The following is an 18,572-nucleotide window of genomic DNA, read 5'->3' as shown; positions in this document are numbered from 1 at the left end:
TTGGATAACCAAAATGATAAATTTTATTATAAAAAGTTAGGGATTGATTTGCGGTTAAAAGTACTAGAAAGTTGCAGGTTCAAATTTAAGGAGGAATAAACATTTTCTTGTGGCCACAGAGGTTTAAATATGTTGACTTTAGCCTATCTGCAAAGCAGGTGGTCGTCTTGGGATTAGTCAGCTCGCATAATGGGTTGGATATCCAGGTTAATAAAAAAATGTAGGTATGGTGACGGGGCGGATTTTGTAGTCCCAGCCCCGGTCATCGACGGGTACGGGGATTAACATCTCGTCTCCGGTCAAAACCTAGTCAAACCTCGATCCCGCTCCTCGACTCAAGACCCGTTCCCCAACCCGGTCCAGCCCCATATTTCCTAATTCAAATACTCTTGAAGTCCAAAAACAACAGAGGTCCACTGTCAGAATTTCCAAAGCTCAAATACTTATTAAATGAATATTAGTATTACCGGATACGAGGCGGGTCGGGGGTACAATACCCGACCCCGGCCCCAACCCCGGTTTGAGTCTACCGGGGATCCCCGGCCCCAAGATCCGTTTCAGCAAGGAAACCCCGTCCCCCGTTCGGGTCGGGTGAGTCGGTTTCCCATTGGGTCGGAACAAATCACCATCCTTACCAAAATGTTTATCGATAATAATCACCATTTTTATTTATCTTATTGGAGAACAATATTGGCCATTAAAGTTGATTTGTTATCTTATAAGTGCTAATTAAATAAAAGTTTTTTTCCAGGAAATTTTCCAATATTTATTATGTTTCTTATTGAATAAGATTACCGGTTCTTAATATATTTACCCATGCCAAACTGGTATAAATATTTTTTTTCCATCCAAACACTATAAACCCTTTATTACCCGAAATAAAATGGAATAAATTAATAAGCAATTTAAATAATCAATTCCAAGTGCCCCTAAATATTCAAAACTAACCATAAGGGTGATGTTTGATTGGTTTGAGTTTGATTCCAAATGTCAAAAGTATTAGGAGGTCCCAGATTCAAATACAAAGAGAAATAAAAATCCCCTTGTGGCCACGGAGGTTCAAATACGGTGACTTCGGGCTATCTGCAAAGCAGATGATCGCCCTGAAATTAGTGGGCTCGCATAACGGGTTGGATATTCAGGATATATATATATATATATATATATATTCAAAACTATACTTTAATTTTTCCAAAAGATAACAACAGCGATAACTTTAATTTTTCCAAAAGATATGATATATTACAAAAAGATATGCAAATAATATATGTACGTACAACCGACCCTCCACCAACATGAACTATCTTCCGTCTAAAAGACACACACTTACAGAAAATCTAAAGCAAAAAACCGAGCAAAGAGAAACACTCGAATCCCTCCCTCCGAGAGCAACTAGAAGCGTATCCAACTAGGTCGGGATTTTTCCATTCGGGTTTCTCCGTAAGGTTCGTCGTTATCCATCCTTCTGTTGTTCCTAAAAGCAGCACAAGCAACAACATAGGCAATGACTAGGATAACAAGAACAACGATGTTGATAATCGATACCTTCCTCCAACTTTTCTTGACGCCAGCCAACACACCGGCTTTGCACGAGTTACAGGCGTAGCACAACTGCTCTTGGTCGTTGCTCCATCTGAGGCAATCACGGTTGTTCACCGCCAAGGCTGTGTTAATTGGGTTCCATGTAGTCTCGTTCACATACGAAAACCCACATTCAGTTGGTGGTTTGCAACATCCTGACTGTAACAAATCAGCAAACAAAAAAATTAGATAAACATAATAAGAACGAAATAATATATTCCACTTCATGAAAATCGTTCATACTGAAACTCTACATATTATTTTATAGAATCTTCGATTGGAAATATTTACGATCATATATAACCACCATTTAGTTTGACTTAAGAAAAATTTCCATCTATACCCTTAGGAATCTTCAGGGGCGGACCTATGAAGGTCCTAGAAGAATCCGTTCAACCGATTTTTGCAAGTAAATTTTCTTTTTGGGGTATAAAAGGTGCAAACGTAATTTTTGAACGATGCTCCACTATTAAAAAATACAATAAACAGCAATAGGAAAAAGGGGGGAAATCCTTCGAAATTAACCGAAAAACTGAAAAAGTCTCTCGAAACCAACAAATTTTTTTTTTAAAATGTCTCGAAATGATGAAATTTGACGAAGAAAAAAACACATCGAACGATTTTACGAGCCTTTAATCCAACTTAAATGTATTCTTGTCCAACAAAAATGTTAGTTTCGCCGCACGCCGTTTTTTAATAAAGCAAATTTCAAAGCAAAAGTCATGTCTGAAATCAAAAATTGATTTCCACTTCGATAATTTGCATTAATAATTGACAACTACTAGGCAAGGGTGGGTCTATAGTCATAATGGATCTTGATGGGATCTTCTCAAAATATAGTGATTAAATTAATTAATTAGAACATCTCTGACAATTATGTTATTTTAAAAATTTTGAAAGATTTAAAAAAAAAAAAAACTGTTCCAACAGATGCACAAAACTCTTCTCTAAATAAACGAGAACATGAAAAAACTCTCCAAATTTTGAAGAATACAGAGAAAAATAAAGCATATATGTTGGTGATGCTCTAAGCCTTGAGGGATCGTAACTGAAAACAGTAAAACGTTGGACACCTTATGTTAAAATGATCAAAGTCCACACCCATCTACACAATTCGAATAAAATGACGCATTCATTCAAAGTTCAAACACATTATATGATAAAAGACGATAAGTTTAATAATAATACTGATGTATATGATAGACATGTACAATAAGTGTCTAGCGTCTGTAATTTTCATATAAAATGACCAATAATAGGATCTGGTCTACTATTAAGTTGTTCAACTTCGTCATATACAGCTTATTTCATAAGTATAAAACTCGTTTAGTCGTAAAATTTCATCATAGTAACTTAATCGTGATACAACGTTGAACTGTAGACCACGTAAACTTCTACGATTATAAATACACAATTATTGCTTGTTGTATGACCCCCAAAAGATGCCAAAAAAGTCTCATATTACACATTTTGAAATTTTATCACCTAATTGTCAAATAATTTATGATGAATAAATGGACTGCCTACCCTCCTTCTCTTACCCAAAACTTATGTTGGATCTATACTATACTTTAAAAGACAAGGGACCCATCTACGAACCAAATAGAGAAAAAATATTCAATATCCTCCCTATTAAAATGATATTGTTTACTGATTGGTTTGAGCTTAGACTTCAAAGGTTAAAAGTGTCTGGAGATCTCGAGTTTAAGTCCATAGAAGAATAAAAATCCTCAAATGCAATGACTCCGGACTACCCGCAAAACAGGTGGTCGCCCTGGGATTAGTCAGCTCGCATAGCGGATTGGATATCCAAGTTAATCAGAAGAAATCCGATTTTTCTGAAGTATATAATCTATGCTATATTATAAAGCATTTGACAAAAAAATCTTAAAAACAACATTTTATGCATGAAGTACTGTTTGTTGATACATATTACTTAAAATTCAAGATTACAAATAAATTGTGTATAAGTACAACTTATTAAAGCTCTATGTTTGAATTCGTGTAACTAACTGCGGATAAACATTATCAGATAGAGGATAAACATCTCATTTTAAAATATAAAAAATCTAAAATATAATTAGGATTATTATTGAGTTCTAACAGAATACTTAATTATTATCTTTATAAAAAATATATTATTAAACCTAAATTAAGTTAGTTCGTTACATTAAATTATATTATAATTATAATTTTGAATTAAAAAAATATACACCAACAAGAACTTTTAAATAGTTAATTTGATACTAATATTGATATATTTTGTACAAATTTTATATGATATTTTCAAATTTATATTTTATTCAAAAATAGAAACATCATCTCTTTTTCAAAACCATGTAAAATCGTATTATATCGACATGGATAAAAAAAATAAAAACGAAATATTGAAATGGAAATATGTCTCGACGCATTGCACGAGTACCCTTCTAATATTTATATAAGGTAAATGCTCACATGCATTTAAACTTATGGTAATTTTGAACATTTGACTTTTATAGATGCTGGAATTCATCGGTAACCTGGAATGACCATTTGGTCAAAAAAAATCCCGATTGCAAATGAGATACTTTGTTTCTAGTACTCGTATACATGATTACAACATGATACCCAACTAAACGGATAAAATCCAGACCAATTTTAAACACGTCGTTGTTACAAACCGATATCTGGAATACTGAAAACTTTAAAAACCCATAAAGCATTTATTTTTAAAATGATATGGTGATGGGGTGAAGTAAAGGCTTGAAAGAAGAGAAGATGCAAAGGTAAGTTAAAGGAGTAGTTGAGATTCGAGATCTTTCCTTTGCAACTTTGACCAAGCAACCAAATAAAATCTCAATGCTTCAATTTTGAGGTGAACACAAATATTTTTATTATTGTATGATTTAAAAAATATAAAGAATTCTCTAAAAATCTAAAATAAAAAGACAAAAATGAGTTTTTTATTCATCCCATCGATGAAGGTTGAATTATAATATTATTTTATAATATATTTAAAAAAATGTATTAGAATTATAAATTTATAAAAGAAAAATAACGGTAAAATATTTAAAATAAAAAATCTATTAGAGAAATTACAAAGCAGCCGTCGAGATAGTTGAGTAACTTTTTCTTAAATTTCTAAAGTCAACTACTATGCGTGGAGAAGAAGAGTTTGCGCGAGTTACAAAAACAGTCCCTGAATTATTTACAACTTTGTATTTTGGAGTTCAAGAAATATATTTTTCACAAACCCACCATCAGACACAGAGACGCAACTGAAACTGCCGACAAGTAATAGGGTCCACCGTCCTACGATAGTCAACCAATAATAAATTGACCATCAAACTCCTTAAGTCCATACACTACAATAAACCAAGATATTTAGTCGACCCATAAATGTAAAGGTTTTTTTTTTTAAAAAATTAACCATATAGGTGAAAAAAGTGTTTACATCAGTTCATACAAAATTCAGACTTCAGATTTCAAACTAACTCCAAATTAAGGTTTTAAAGACCAATCAGCCAAAAAAATCTCAAATGATCTTACAAAACTTGAACCGGTGATCTCAAATAAGGATCCCAAAAGTCTAAGGGTTGTTTACTTGCGGCTTAATTAGGCTTATTGGTCTATATGGCTTATTCGCACAACTCATTTGGATTGTTTACTTACGGCTTATTCGTACAGATAGAAATAGTGTGTTATCCTCATTCAGCCACAAAAATGACACATCTACCCCTTATTTAAAGCACCGCCTCCTTCCCATATAAAACACCTCATCTTCGGCCTCTTTATGATTTTTTTGTTTTGATGTTCAAATAATTAATATTAGGGGGTAAATCGGTAATTTATGTTATTCAGACTGTTGATTCGGGTAAAAAAAAAGTAAACAGCAACACCCATTTATCCAGACAGACAAATTTATTCGGACGGATAATTTTATTTATACAGAACTTAATAAAAAATTTAGTAAACAGCCCCTAAACCTTATTGCTAGATAAACTAACTCCAAAATACTTTAGCATGAGAGTCTAATTTTAAAACTTCAAGTAATTTTGTGAACCCTAAAGATAATAATGATCGCATAAAACTCAAAAATTATATTGAACTTTAATAAATTTTTTGAAGTAATTTGTATAATAAAAAATATTTATTATATAATTATATCAATAAACTTCTTAAAAAATTGCATCTTTTATTGTAAATATACCTTTTTGTAGAAAAAACAATTAAGGCATATTCTTTTCTCTTCCAAAATGAATAAGAGAATGTTCACAGTATAAACAAACATATGTTAATCAATATATTAAATTTGAATCGTAGATAAAATAAAAATTATATAACATAGCATACAATGCATTAATTTTTAAGATTATCATAATTTTATAGGTTCTTAAATAAAAATGTCATACAAATATATAACATTTTGGTTCTTTAAAACATCTCTAACAGTTTCTCAAAATTGGAGAAAATGGGAATTTTGAGCCAATATTTTGTTAAAACAGCTTTCTCAAAACTATCTATAAAATGAAGAAAGTAAGAGAAAGAAAAATATTTTCTCCAAATATGAAGAACATCCTAAAAATGATTTAACAATTGACATCAAAAATAGAAAACTTTAAAAATAATATTTAGAAATAAACAATATTTTAATGTTATAATCTGATAAATCTGTAATTTTTTTTGAAGATTTTAATTTTATATTTTAGAGAAATTTCGAAAAACATGTTGTGAATGCTTTAAATAAAAAAAACGTCGACCTCAGTAACGTGTTCTCTGTTAGACACGTGTATACCTTTTAAACCTGCATGACATGCGCGGATGAGGCTACAGAAGTCCAGATAATCCTAAACCTATTATATAATTTATTAAAAAAATAATTCAAAAATCAGTCTGTTTCTAAAAACAAAAGAAATTAGAGAAAAATCTGAAGCCAGCGACGCGTGGATTGCCGGCCACAGCATCCACCACGAAGTTACCCAAACATGTGCAAATTTACCAACTGCACCCCATCAATAATTTTATATTGGATACGAATTTTCTCATTTTTTTTATTTATCAAAATTAAATCTTTACTTTTTAATTTTATAATATAATATAATAATTTAATTTAGGTTATATTAAAAGAGCTTAAACAATCGCCACCCTTTTTTATATTTTTTTACAACTGAATTACTTTTAGTATTTTATATCTTTTTATAGAGAATTACACGTATGACTCCATCCAGGTGTCACCTTTGTTTTTTACATTTTAAATACATCCTATCTTTTAATTTTCTCCTCATAAAAAATCAATATAAAGACTTATTTGTTACATTTTTAATACATAAATTGACAGTATTCCGACGGTTATAGAGGTGCATATAGTGACACCTTTTACTACTAATTTTGTCAAATACTTATTAATATGAGTAATACTATCATGTCGGAATGAGGTCAAATTATACATTGAGAATGTAAAAAGTAAATTCCAATGTTCATTTGTGTGAGGAATAACTTAGGGGTTGTTTGACAATTGCTGAATGGTTTTGTACAAGATGATTAAGTGTTTAGAATAACTAAGAGGCTCTCATAATATAGTGCAAAATGAAATATAATTGTTTGGTAGGGCTCTTAATGGTTAAGGGAGATCCAGGTAGGGGTGATCAAAAACCCGACCAACCCAACCCAAATTTTTTTTAAAAAAAACTCAACCCGAGGTAACCCGATGCTTGATCGATAAAAAAATTAGCCAACCCGACCTTATTAGGTTGGAATCAGGTCAGGCCCAAAAAAATCTGACAACCCGATGAACCCGACCTTAACTTTAGCTTTGAATTATAGATGACAATCATGACATGACCAACCTCAACGTCAAAAAAGCGAAAGCATCGGGGTTGGAAACGTCTAAAACTATTGTTGTTGATTGATGTATTATCATTTGGYTTAAACATTTTTATTRTAATATCTAAATATTTGATGAACTTGCATATTATCTTGAATGGTCGGTCGTATTTTAAATGAAAGTTTTCTTTATTTTTATGTGATTTTACATTGTTTAAACACAGCCCGATCAACCCGAACAGGTTGGGTTGGGTTGAACTTTTGTTTGGGTTGGGTTGAAAATTTTCAAACCGCCAACATTGAGTTGAATTGTTAAAACGGCTCCAAACCGATCAACCCGGGCCGTGAGCACGCCTAGATCCAAGATACAAAATCATTCAGAGGGTTTTAGAACCATTAAGAAACAAACTTTTTTTTGCCAAACACGATTTACCTCTTAAAGATTCAGAAGTTGCCTCTTAATGAAACCATTATGAGGTAAACAAACAACCACTTATTAAGGTTAAAACTTATATTCTATATTTATAATTTATAATTTTACTTGATTTTAGAGGGTGTTTGAGATTGCTTATTTAAAACAACCTTATATTTTTTTTTACAAAAATGGTTGTCAACTTATTATAAGTTAGAATGATTTAACTTTATTAAAAACTCTTTATTACCGGTTTAACACCGGTATAAGTTGTTTATCCAAAACACTCAAAAATACTTATTATCAATGTCACACCACAATAAATCAATAAGTTGTTTTTACAAACAATCACAAACACCGTCTTGATATAAATTGGTGTGCACATACATCTATATATATATATATAGAGAGAGAGGGGTATATAAAGCTACTAACCTCGATAGGATTGAGCTTGCGCTGGAAATACATGTCGGAAGACTCCGGAAACCCACCAACAAGCCGACCCGTTTTCCTACACGCCTTCGAATCACGAACACATGAACTGATCTTCTGCCAATAACTATCACTGGCGACCCGATCCTTCAACCAACCCGAATAATCCGGTAAGTAGTAATCACTATAAGCCCGATTCGGTACACTTCGACCTGAACCTTTGTCTGTTACCACATACGCGAATATCACGAATCCGATAAGCACAGCAATGATGAAGAACATGGCCCAAAGGTAAAGATACATGAGGAAAGTATTCCGGTAACACGCGCCGGCGAATCCGGCGAGTGAAACCACCATGATTGCGACGCCGATGACTATCAACGGCCACTGAAGGAAACTCATACAATCGGTGTTGTTTGCTCGCGTACTCAGCCAAATTCCGCCACCGAGAATTGGAACTGATAACAAGAAGGTGAGGAAGTTTAACATACCGATCAGATGATTGCTTGTCCTCATGATTTCAATCCCCAAACGAATTTCTGATTTTGCGAATTGATGTTGAAATTTTGCGAATGGTAGGTGTTTTAGGAGGTTTTTTTATAAGGTGGGAGGGAAGAGTACAAAGATGAAAGTATGGAACGTGTGTGATGTGAAACGACGATAATGGGTATAGGATGGTGGGGTTAAGAGGAGAAGGAAGAGGGTATATGTGTCAATTTATAAATGCGAAAATGTAAATATCTTGTTGTGTCGATGGCGTGTCATGAGTTCATTTACGTTAGGTTTAAACCTTCAATTTTTAATTAATATTATTTTTTTTAAATTAAATTACGGGGCTGTTTGGCAATTGTTGAATGGTTTGGTGCAAAATGATTAAGTGGTCATAATGATTAAGAGACTCTCATAATGTTTGGTAATTGTATACAATGAAATTAGGGCTCTTAATGGTTAAGGGAGATCCATGATACAAAATCATTGAGAGGGTTTTAGAATTATTAAGACGCAAACTTTTTTTGTGCCAAACAAGATTCACTTCTTAACGATTCAGATGTTGTCTCTTAATGAAACTATTAAGAACTAAACAAACAACCCCTACGTTTTTAGTGGATTGTTAGAATATCATGTGATTCATTGTTATTTTCGTTCTTATAATTTACAACTTTTTACTGTTTTGATCCCTTGTATTTAAAGGTATAAATTCAATTCAACAACGAAAATAACAAAAAACAATGCAAACCATATAGATTAAAATCGCAATTTTCTAACTATAAGGACCAAAAATGAAAAATTATTAACAACCACATGGATGAAAATCGTAACTTACTCAAAATATTGAATTTATGAGTAAATTACATTTTTGGTCCCTCGTTAGAAATTTCATTGTCCATGTAGTTCATTTATTACATTGATGGTCACAATAGTTTGTATTTCCTTTCTGTTTTGGCCTTTGTAGTTTAAATCTTTAAAAAATTGGTCTATGCGTTTGCGAACGTTAATGAAGACCGGTTAAGTTGAGAACCGTTTTTAGTTAAAGTGCAAGCATGTCGTTATTGGAGTTTTCGAACCAAGAATGTTTAAAGTTCTAATAAAATGAACACGCCGGCTGACATGTGTCCACAAACACAAAGTGGTTGTTTGTTTACCTTTTAATAGTTTCATTAATAGGCAGCATCTGAATCGTCAAGAGATGAATTTTGTTTAGCAAAAAAAAAAAATCTGTCTTTTAATAGTTCTAAAACTCTCTGAATGATTTTGTATCTTGGGTTTCACTTAACCATTCAACGCCCTAATTTCGTTGTAAATGATTATCAAACAATTATATTTCATTTTGCATTATATCATGATAGTCTATTAATCATTCTGCACCGAACCATTCATCAACTGTCAAACAACCCTGAAGATATCCACATAATCAACAAACATATTCCGTCCCAAGAGAATTGCTTGCATGGATATCATATAACCAATGATGAAGAATCTCAAAGTTCTTAGGGGCTGTTTGACGGTTATGGAATGGTTGGATACAGAATGATCAAATAATTATAATGATTAAGAAACTCTCATGATCTAGTGCAAAATGAAATATAATTGCTTACAATAAAATTAGGGCGTTTAATGGTTGGGAGACACAAGATACAAAATTATTCAGAGGTTTTAGAACCATTAAGAGACAAACTTTTTTGTTGTCAAACAAGATTCACCTATTAAAGATTCAGAGGCTGTCTCTTAATGAAACCATTAAAATGTAAATAAACAACCTCTTAATAAACGCAATTCAATGCATAATTCCTTTAGATAATTTTATTTACAAGATTCATAGCGAGATTGTTATATTAAATTTAGAAAACCCTTTATATAATATATGGTTAGATGTAAAATTTGACAAATTATAGTTAGATACAAGACGAATTATATAATGAATCAAAATAAATCTAAATTAAAATATATAATTTTTGTAAGGTGACGTTTGTTTTTAAAATGTGCTGACGTCTGAAGTCTAATTTCATTTCTGATTTATAAGAGGTGGTCCTGAAGTCTGAAATTTGGATCAGTAAGATTGTTTGTTTTTACGTCTGAATTCTAAATTTTGAATCAGTCAAACTAGTGCAAATATATGAAAGATACATAGTGTTTTTTATTTATAAAAATATCAAAGATAAATAGTTTTTGCTAATAAATCTTTTCCAACCCTCAAAATATGAACCATTTTGATAGAGACAGATTAGGATTAGGATGTATTAAGGGATACGTTTACCACTTAAAATTTCAGAGGACATTTAAAGCTTTTAAGCTTTTATTCTAAAAATAAAACAAACGCTTCTCACCATAACTTACGCTTCTCAGACTCCAGAGGTATTAAAAGATAATATTAAAAAAGCAAACCGACCCTTATGATTATGTTTCTTACCATAACTTTATTTCTCACTGGAACCCAACCTTATATATAACGACTTTCTTTTGAGAACCCATTAAATTGTGATAACTTTGAGAACTAATAATTATTAATATGTATATATTATTGATGTTGAAAAAATAATGGGACTCGCAAAAAAAAGTTATTACAAGAACTACTATTGAAGAGTTTTAAGAGCATCTCTAACGGAGGTTCTTATAAGAACCTCATTTTTGCACTTTTTGTTACCAAATCAATTCATCAGGTCATGTATATATAAAACTATCTGTGTGAATTAATCTCAAAGACGTTCCAATCTTTTTGGAGGTTCTGCTACATCTAAAACTTTTGATTACATTGCATAAATGAGATAAAAAAAGAATATATGTTAACAACAAAAATGGGCTAAACTTAAAACGATTAACAATCTGAAACTGAAACTGAAACTAAACCTAAACCATCAATGATTTGAATATAAAACAAAACAATTAATGGTTTGAACTTAATAATTTCGGCTATAACTTTATACAGTTCGATAAAAGACTCTGATCACATGTAAATTTCGGCTCCAAAATTTCGAGGGCCCTGTTCAAAATCTCACATTTAACATACTAAGGGACGGCCCTGATTAATCTGCTTGTATAGATTGAAAAAAAGTTTTTTGTTTGAGAGAGTTTTTCATAGATGAAATAAGTCTGTTTTTTAACTAGGTGAGGTAGGTTTTGAAAAAAAAAACTTGACTTTTTATATGAAACTCTTCCTAGAAGCTTACCACATACGTTATTTTTTATATTATTAAACCAACATCAAACAGTCATATATAATTGATCGAATAAGCTCTTATTCCTATTAAATTTGTTAAACTGTTGTAAATTGATTTTGTGTTAAAGAACCAATGTTGAAAGACGAGCCCAATGGGCTTTCAAGCCTTATTTGGGTTGGTATGAGGATTCGTCATGATATGATGAATTAAAGATGGTCAAAAATTTCGGATCGAGTCAAAATCGGTTTTAGTCCCAAACACTATTATCGTAACCGGTCCATGTGTAATCGGTCTTGATCCCGACCAAAAATCAAAGGCCCGATAAAGATACTTTGTAACCGGTTATGAGAACCGGTCCCGATCCCAGGCTGGGTTCAAACCGTTCCTATGTATTTTTTTTAAAATTCGATTTTTTATTTATTTTTTTCAATTTCTTTTAAACAAATACAAAAGTGTTATTCTAACACACTTGAAATATATGCAATTGAGTCAATTAAATACACTTAAGAAATACGTTTTTACGAGAATACGAGTCAAAATCATGAATTATAGCAAAAATTGTGACCGTTTTTGAGTTGATATCTTCCCCATACATTATATGACTATATATAGTGAATAGAAAATAAATGAGATAAAAAAACAGTCAAAAAATGGAGGAAAAACGGTCATATGGCTATTGGGTATCGTTAATAAAACGATAATATTTTTGAAAAATCGGGTCGGATCTTTTCTCTGACGAAAAATGTAACCGGTCTCAACCCGCCGGTCCCAAACCGATCCCAATCGGTCCCATTTTAATATCCATGTCATTAGTATTTACATAATATTGCATATTATTGGTGGGTTGTTTACCAAATTCTTACTAGGTAAGTATTTAACATGTATCACTTATTTTACTGGATGAATATGACAAAGACCTAAAATATTACTCGGTAAGAAGTATAACAAGGACATACAATCTTACCCGATAAGCACTTGATGGTAAGAAAAATTTAACAACAAATCATTTTAATGATCAAGAATGTTACCCGATAAGATAAATAAAGATTTATTTTCTAGCAGTTTAATGAGATTCACAACTTGTTCGCTCAGCTATACATGACTGTTTGGAAATGGTTTAATGATATAAAAAATGATTTTTTTTGTAAGTTTCTAGGGAGAAGCTTTATGCAGAAAAACAAGTTTTTTCGGAACATGCCCCCAACCAATTCAAAAAAATGCTCATTCCATCCATTAAGAAATCATCCCAAACAAAAAACTTTTTCAATCTATACAAACAGATCAATTTACAGAGACAACTTTACACATACAAAACCTAATTAAAAAACCAACCAAACAGTGTTTAAATATAATGACTTTATTCTACAAACACTTAGGGGCCGTTTACCAAATACTTACCGGTAAGCGCTTACCGGTAAAGTTTAACACTATCATTTACTTACCGGGTAAGATTTTAGTCTACCAAAACGGTATCATATGCAACAATGTACCCAGTAAGCGCTTATCATGGTAAGAGTCGTCACCCTCACTTACCAGGTAAGACACTTGGTTCTTATCTCGCTCTTATTGTGTAAGATTTTTGGTACTTACCATATTCATCCGGTAAAATAATATAACTTGGTGTTCAATTATCCGAGTAAGCATTTGGTAAACGACACTTACCCAAGTAACGTTTTACAACCATGACTCAATTATTGATCCAATAAGATATTGGACTATTAATTTTTTTAAGTCAACAAACAATATTTGTTTAATAAAAAATTCATTAACGTTTCCATGTGGGGGCCTTAATAAAACAATGACTAAACTACAAATTTGGTGTCTATGTTTTATCGAAAATACATTTTTAGTCCTTATAGTTTTCCAAGATAGTTATTATGGTTTGGAAAACGTCTAAATTTAATCTCCATCTAACTGTCGTTAAAATAATCCGTTAAACAAGGGTATCTATGTTTTTTTATCGAACTGTTTTGTCTTTTGCCTAATCAAAATCGATTTATATGATTTTTGTTGTTGTCGTTTTTTATTAGTTCTCATTTAACAGAATCTTTTTAACGAACGTTAGGGAAAAGGATCAAATCCGAACTTCTTACAAACCATAATGACCATCTTGTAATTTTGAAACTACAGACACGAAAAGGGGTTATTTTTGACAAACCACAAACCACAAAGGACCAAATTTGTAGTTTATAATAATTGAACTCCATGCCAAATTATTGATAGGCCCTACCATTTTTCTCCTTATATTTAACCCAAAATATGCACACATTTCTCTTTGCATTCTTGAACCAGTTGGAACATATGGCTGCAACCATGGATGTAGAACCAGAGCCATCTGGTGCACCCACCAAAGGTGGCTGGGTCACCTTCCCTTTCCTCATAGGTGATCCATAAGTTTATAATTCAAATATGGTTAATTTTACCAGGTTGTGAGTTTGTATCTTATCCGTTATTGAATATAATTAAATATATCTGTTTTCCAATTTGATTCTAGCAACCATGGCGGCGTTGACACTGGCAGCTGGAGGATGGAAGAACAATATTGTCGTGTATTTGATCAACGAGTTTAATGTCAGAAGCATCGACGCTATTCAAATCACAAACATCGTCAACGGGTGCACTACCCTGTTTACGATTCTTGGAGCCATATTCGCTGACTCCTTTTTTGGCTCGTTTTTGGTCGTTTCAGTTTCGTCTCTCATATCGTTGGCGGGAATTATACTACTAACCCTAACCGCAACACTCGATCCGTTATATCCCGCACCATGTGAAACCGGATCGAGTCTTTGTGTCGGCCCGTCGAAAATGCAGCTCGCGATCTTGTACACGAGCTTGGCTCTCTCGAGCGTTGGGCTAGCGGGTACACGGTTCACATTAGGCACAATGGGAGCGGATCAGTTCGATAAACCGAAGCACCAAGGGATTTTCTTTAACTGGCACTTCTTTACCATGTATGCTGTGACACTTGTTAGTGTGATTGGGATCATTTATATCGAAGATAACGTGAGCTGGGGACTCGCGTATGGTCTATGTGTCATGGCTAACGTAATTGGTTTAGCCATTTTTTTGTTGGGCAAACGATACTATCGAATGCTAAAACCACATGTCAGCCCGTTTACCGAGCTGACTTGTGTTGTGATTGCAGCTTTCCAGAAAAGGAAAGTTGTGCTATCACTAAAAAGTGAAGATTACCGGCAAGAGAAACATACCGGAGGAACAAAGCCAGTAGGAATAACTCCAACAACCAGCTTCAAGTAAGCATCGTCTCTAAGTTTTTTTTTCTTTTCGTTTTGTATATAATTGTTTTTATAACCCAATTATTCATAAAACAATTAATCACCAATTAAATTAGTTTATATGGTTTAATTATATTTATTTAAATCAGAATTTATTTATATTATATACATGAAATACTTTCTTTTATTAATTATATATATTTTCAACAGATTCTCTAAAATAAAGAAAATAAATATTATGAATAAGTTTTTTATTATATAAGATATTCTAAAACATTTATCCAAATTTAGAGAACTCCTTAAAATTGATCATGAAAAAGTTACGGTTTTTATAGGGAAAATTGCACTAAAATGAAACCAACTTTCACCTGATTCCTATTTTGAGGAACCAACTTTAAAATCGCCATTTAGGGGTATTTATCAAACTTTTTGTTTATTTAATGGTCTGGTTGATCTGTTGAACAGGTAACAAGTAATTTAAGGGTCTCTATCAAACTTTTGGTTTGATTTGCCAAATTTGATTTAAACTTTAATATTGATACGGATTGGTTAGATATAAAATTTTTGAATGTGATATTTAATATTTATTTTTTATCGCATCAATTAATTTTTTTCTATTAAATTTATTTTTTTATTGCATTAGTAAAAAACAATTTTTATTGTGATAATTTGGATTTTTTTTTTGAAAAAATCTTCAATTTGATATCTGAATTAAAAAAAAACGAGATTTTAAATGGAAATAGATTTTATTGCATTAAATTTTGGAAAAAAAAAACGAATTTTATTTATTTTTCTATAATTATTTTGCAAGTTGGTTCTCCAAAATAGAAATCAGGTGCAAGTTGGTTCTCCAAAATGACGATTTTAAAAGTTGGTTCCTCAAAATAGGAATCAAGTGAAAGTTGGTTTCATTTTGGTGCAAAATTTTCCCTTTTTTATATTTTATTTCCGTTAATAAAAACTTTGAAATTAAAAGTATATAAGAGAAAACTAATATTTAATACAATAAATATTATATTTTAATAATATAATTAATATTGTAATTTTATAAAGAGTGAATTGTGGATCTGGTCCCTATGTTTTGATAATTATTTTATTAAGGTCAATATGGTATGTTTATTGTGTACTTAGTTCTTGTGGTATTCAATTTGTCTTGGCCATTGTTTCTCTGACTAACACATTTGTTAACTCTGTTAAATCAAGAACCATTTTAGCCTTTTTGCGTAATTTTTTATCCTATAATAAAATAAAAAATATATTTTTACACACACACATATATAACGATATCAAAATAAATAAAATAAGATATTATTATATAATTAATTATATTGAATATGATTTAATTTTATTGTTTTATTGCAATGGTGGAAAATGTTAAGGTTTTATTGATTTAATGTAATTAATATTTTAATTTAAACATATCAAATCATAAAACCATATCATATTTTATTAAGAGCGAATAAATAAAATATGGTTTTATGATTTGATTTGTTTAAATAAAAAAATTAATATGCTAAAGACGATCTAATTCTATTGTTATTTTTCAATCATTGTAATAAATAAATTTATTATCGACATTTTAACACTAAAATCATAGAAAGCCACAAAAAAATGAACTCCAATATATATATATATATATATATATATATATATATATATACGAGTGTTCAAATAAAAACCATCCAATTTGTACAGACCGTGCAAATCTCATTCAACCAATCATAATTTTTCATTTTGTTCATTTTTTTTAATTATGAGAGGTTGATTAACCATTTTTATTGTGGAGGGTGTTAATTATTGATATTATCATCTTCATTATTTTAATTTTAGAGAAATACATGAAACAGTTTTATATAAAATTTCATTAAATATTATATGAAACAATTTCATAACCATATATGAAACAAATTCATCAAAAAAGTATTATATGAAACAATTTCACAAGATTAAACAATTTCAAGAAAAAATTTCATAAGATTAAACAATGAAATCGATGTATGAGGGTGATTTGTATGGTTTGTACAAACGAGGGTGGTTTTCATTTGATCGCTCATCTCTCTCGGTCTTTTTATATATATATATATATATATATATATATGTGTGTGTGTGTGTGTGTGTATGTATGAGAGAGAGAGAGGGAACATAAAAATGTAAGAAAAAGACAAAAAAGCTAACATGAACCTTGATTTAACGAAGTTAACGATAACGTTAGTAAGAGAAACCATGACCAAAACAAATTGAATACCACAAGAACCAAATCCACAATAACATGCTACAGAGACCCTGGTAAAAAAACATTAAAACACAGAAACCAAATCTACAATTCATTATTTTCAAAATGAAGAAGCTGTTGAAGTTGATTATAATTTTTTTAATATTTTAATATTTAGTTTTTTTTTAAAAACTATTACAAATGTTTTTATAAACACATCAACCACATCAACACAGATGAAAATCACATAATAAGTATATAATTAATAAACCCTTCTTTTAATTAAATTATATAATTGCAAAAAAAAAAATGTTGTAATTTTGTAATCCAATTTATATCATGTTGTAAACTTGTTGGTTGTTGTCTTCTAAAAACACATATCTATTCATGTGGAATTGTGGAAGAAGACAAAATGACATATGCATGATTGTTACACTAATTATAATTTAATATAATATTTTTATATAGAGAATAATATAACGACACCCGATTAATTATATTATTAAGAGTAAACTACGTTTTTTGTTTCCGTGATTTGGTGTTGATGACGATTTTCGTCCCTATAATTTAAAAAGTGTTTTTTTTCGTTGTGGTGGTTTACAATTTTTTTTTTCGTTTTTTGTCCCTTGGAGTAATTCTGTTAAATTTCAACCATTAATAAGGGCATTTATGTCTTTTCTTATTTTGTTTTATTTTCTATTAAAAATTATTTATGTTAAATATAATAGGATGATATTAGATACTAAAATGTATTATTATTTTTGAATCAATTGTTAAATAATCTATAATAGAAAATAAAAATAAAATAAAATAAGAAAAGACAGAAATGCCGTTGATTTAATGGTTGAAGTTTAATAGAATTAATTTGAGAAACGAAAAACGAAAAAAGATGCAAACCACAAGAACGAAAAAAGCAGTTTTTAAACCATAGGGACGAAAATTGTTATAAACACAAAACTATAGGAATAAAAATCGTTGTTTACTCTTATCTATACTATATTAGGAAGTATTTGACAAAAACTCTTAAAAATATTTTTTTATGCATAAAGTAATGTTTATTAATGCATATTACTTAAAATTCAAGATTACAAGTAAATTGTGCATAAGTACAACTTATTAAAGCTCTATGTTTGAATTCGTGTAACTAACTGCGGATAAACATAATCAAATAGAGGATAAACATCTCATTTTAAAATATAAAAAATCTAAAATATAATTAAGATAATTATTGAGTTCTA

At 30.6% G+C, this 18,572-nt stretch overlaps 2 protein-coding genes across 2 annotated transcripts in view; one reads left to right on the top strand and one right to left on the bottom strand.

Annotated features, from left to right (window-relative positions):
- Window positions 1–1,197: 1,197 nt before the first annotated feature.
- LOC112519315 (tetraspanin-3-like) lies at window positions 1,198–8,984 on the bottom strand. Its single transcript, XM_025127368.1, has 2 exons — window positions 8,234–8,984; window positions 1,198–1,740 (listed from the first exon to the last, which is right to left on the bottom strand). Exons 1-2 carry the CDS (start codon window positions 8,744–8,746, stop codon window positions 1,393–1,395), a joined length of 861 nt encoding a protein of 286 aa, XP_024983136.1. The 5' UTR covers window positions 8,747–8,984; the 3' UTR covers window positions 1,198–1,392.
- Window positions 8,985–14,199: 5,215 nt separating this feature from the next.
- The window catches only part of LOC112520503 (protein NRT1/ PTR FAMILY 2.7-like), a 6,198-nt gene continuing 1,825 nt past the window's right edge, over window positions 14,200–18,572 (top strand). Inside the window, exons 1-2 of the mRNA XM_025128947.1 lie at window positions 14,200–14,269; window positions 14,381–15,140. Of these exons, the coding sequence (XP_024984715.1) occupies window positions 14,200–14,269; window positions 14,381–15,140 (830 nt within the window). The remainder of the gene's footprint in view (window positions 14,270–14,380; window positions 15,141–18,572) is intronic.

Source organism: Cynara cardunculus (assembly GCF_001531365.2).
Source record: "Cynara cardunculus var. scolymus isolate 2C chromosome LG 10, CcrdV1, whole genome shotgun sequence".
Taxonomy (NCBI): Eukaryota; Viridiplantae; Streptophyta; class Magnoliopsida; order Asterales; family Asteraceae; genus Cynara; species Cynara cardunculus.
The sequence above is the reverse complement of the archived record's forward strand: the minus strand, read 5'-3'. Positions and strand labels throughout refer to the sequence as shown.

Excerpts from the sequence above, each read along its gene's own strand:
- LOC112519315 (XM_025127368.1), bottom strand. The coding sequence starts at position 8,746 with ATGAGGACAAGCAATCATCTGATCGGTATGTTAAACTTCCTCACCTTC. Across the intron at positions 1,741-8,233 it reads GCAAGCTCAATCCTATCGAG|TCAGGATGTTGCAAACCACC; the intron begins GTTAGTAGCTTT and ends GATTTGTTACAG.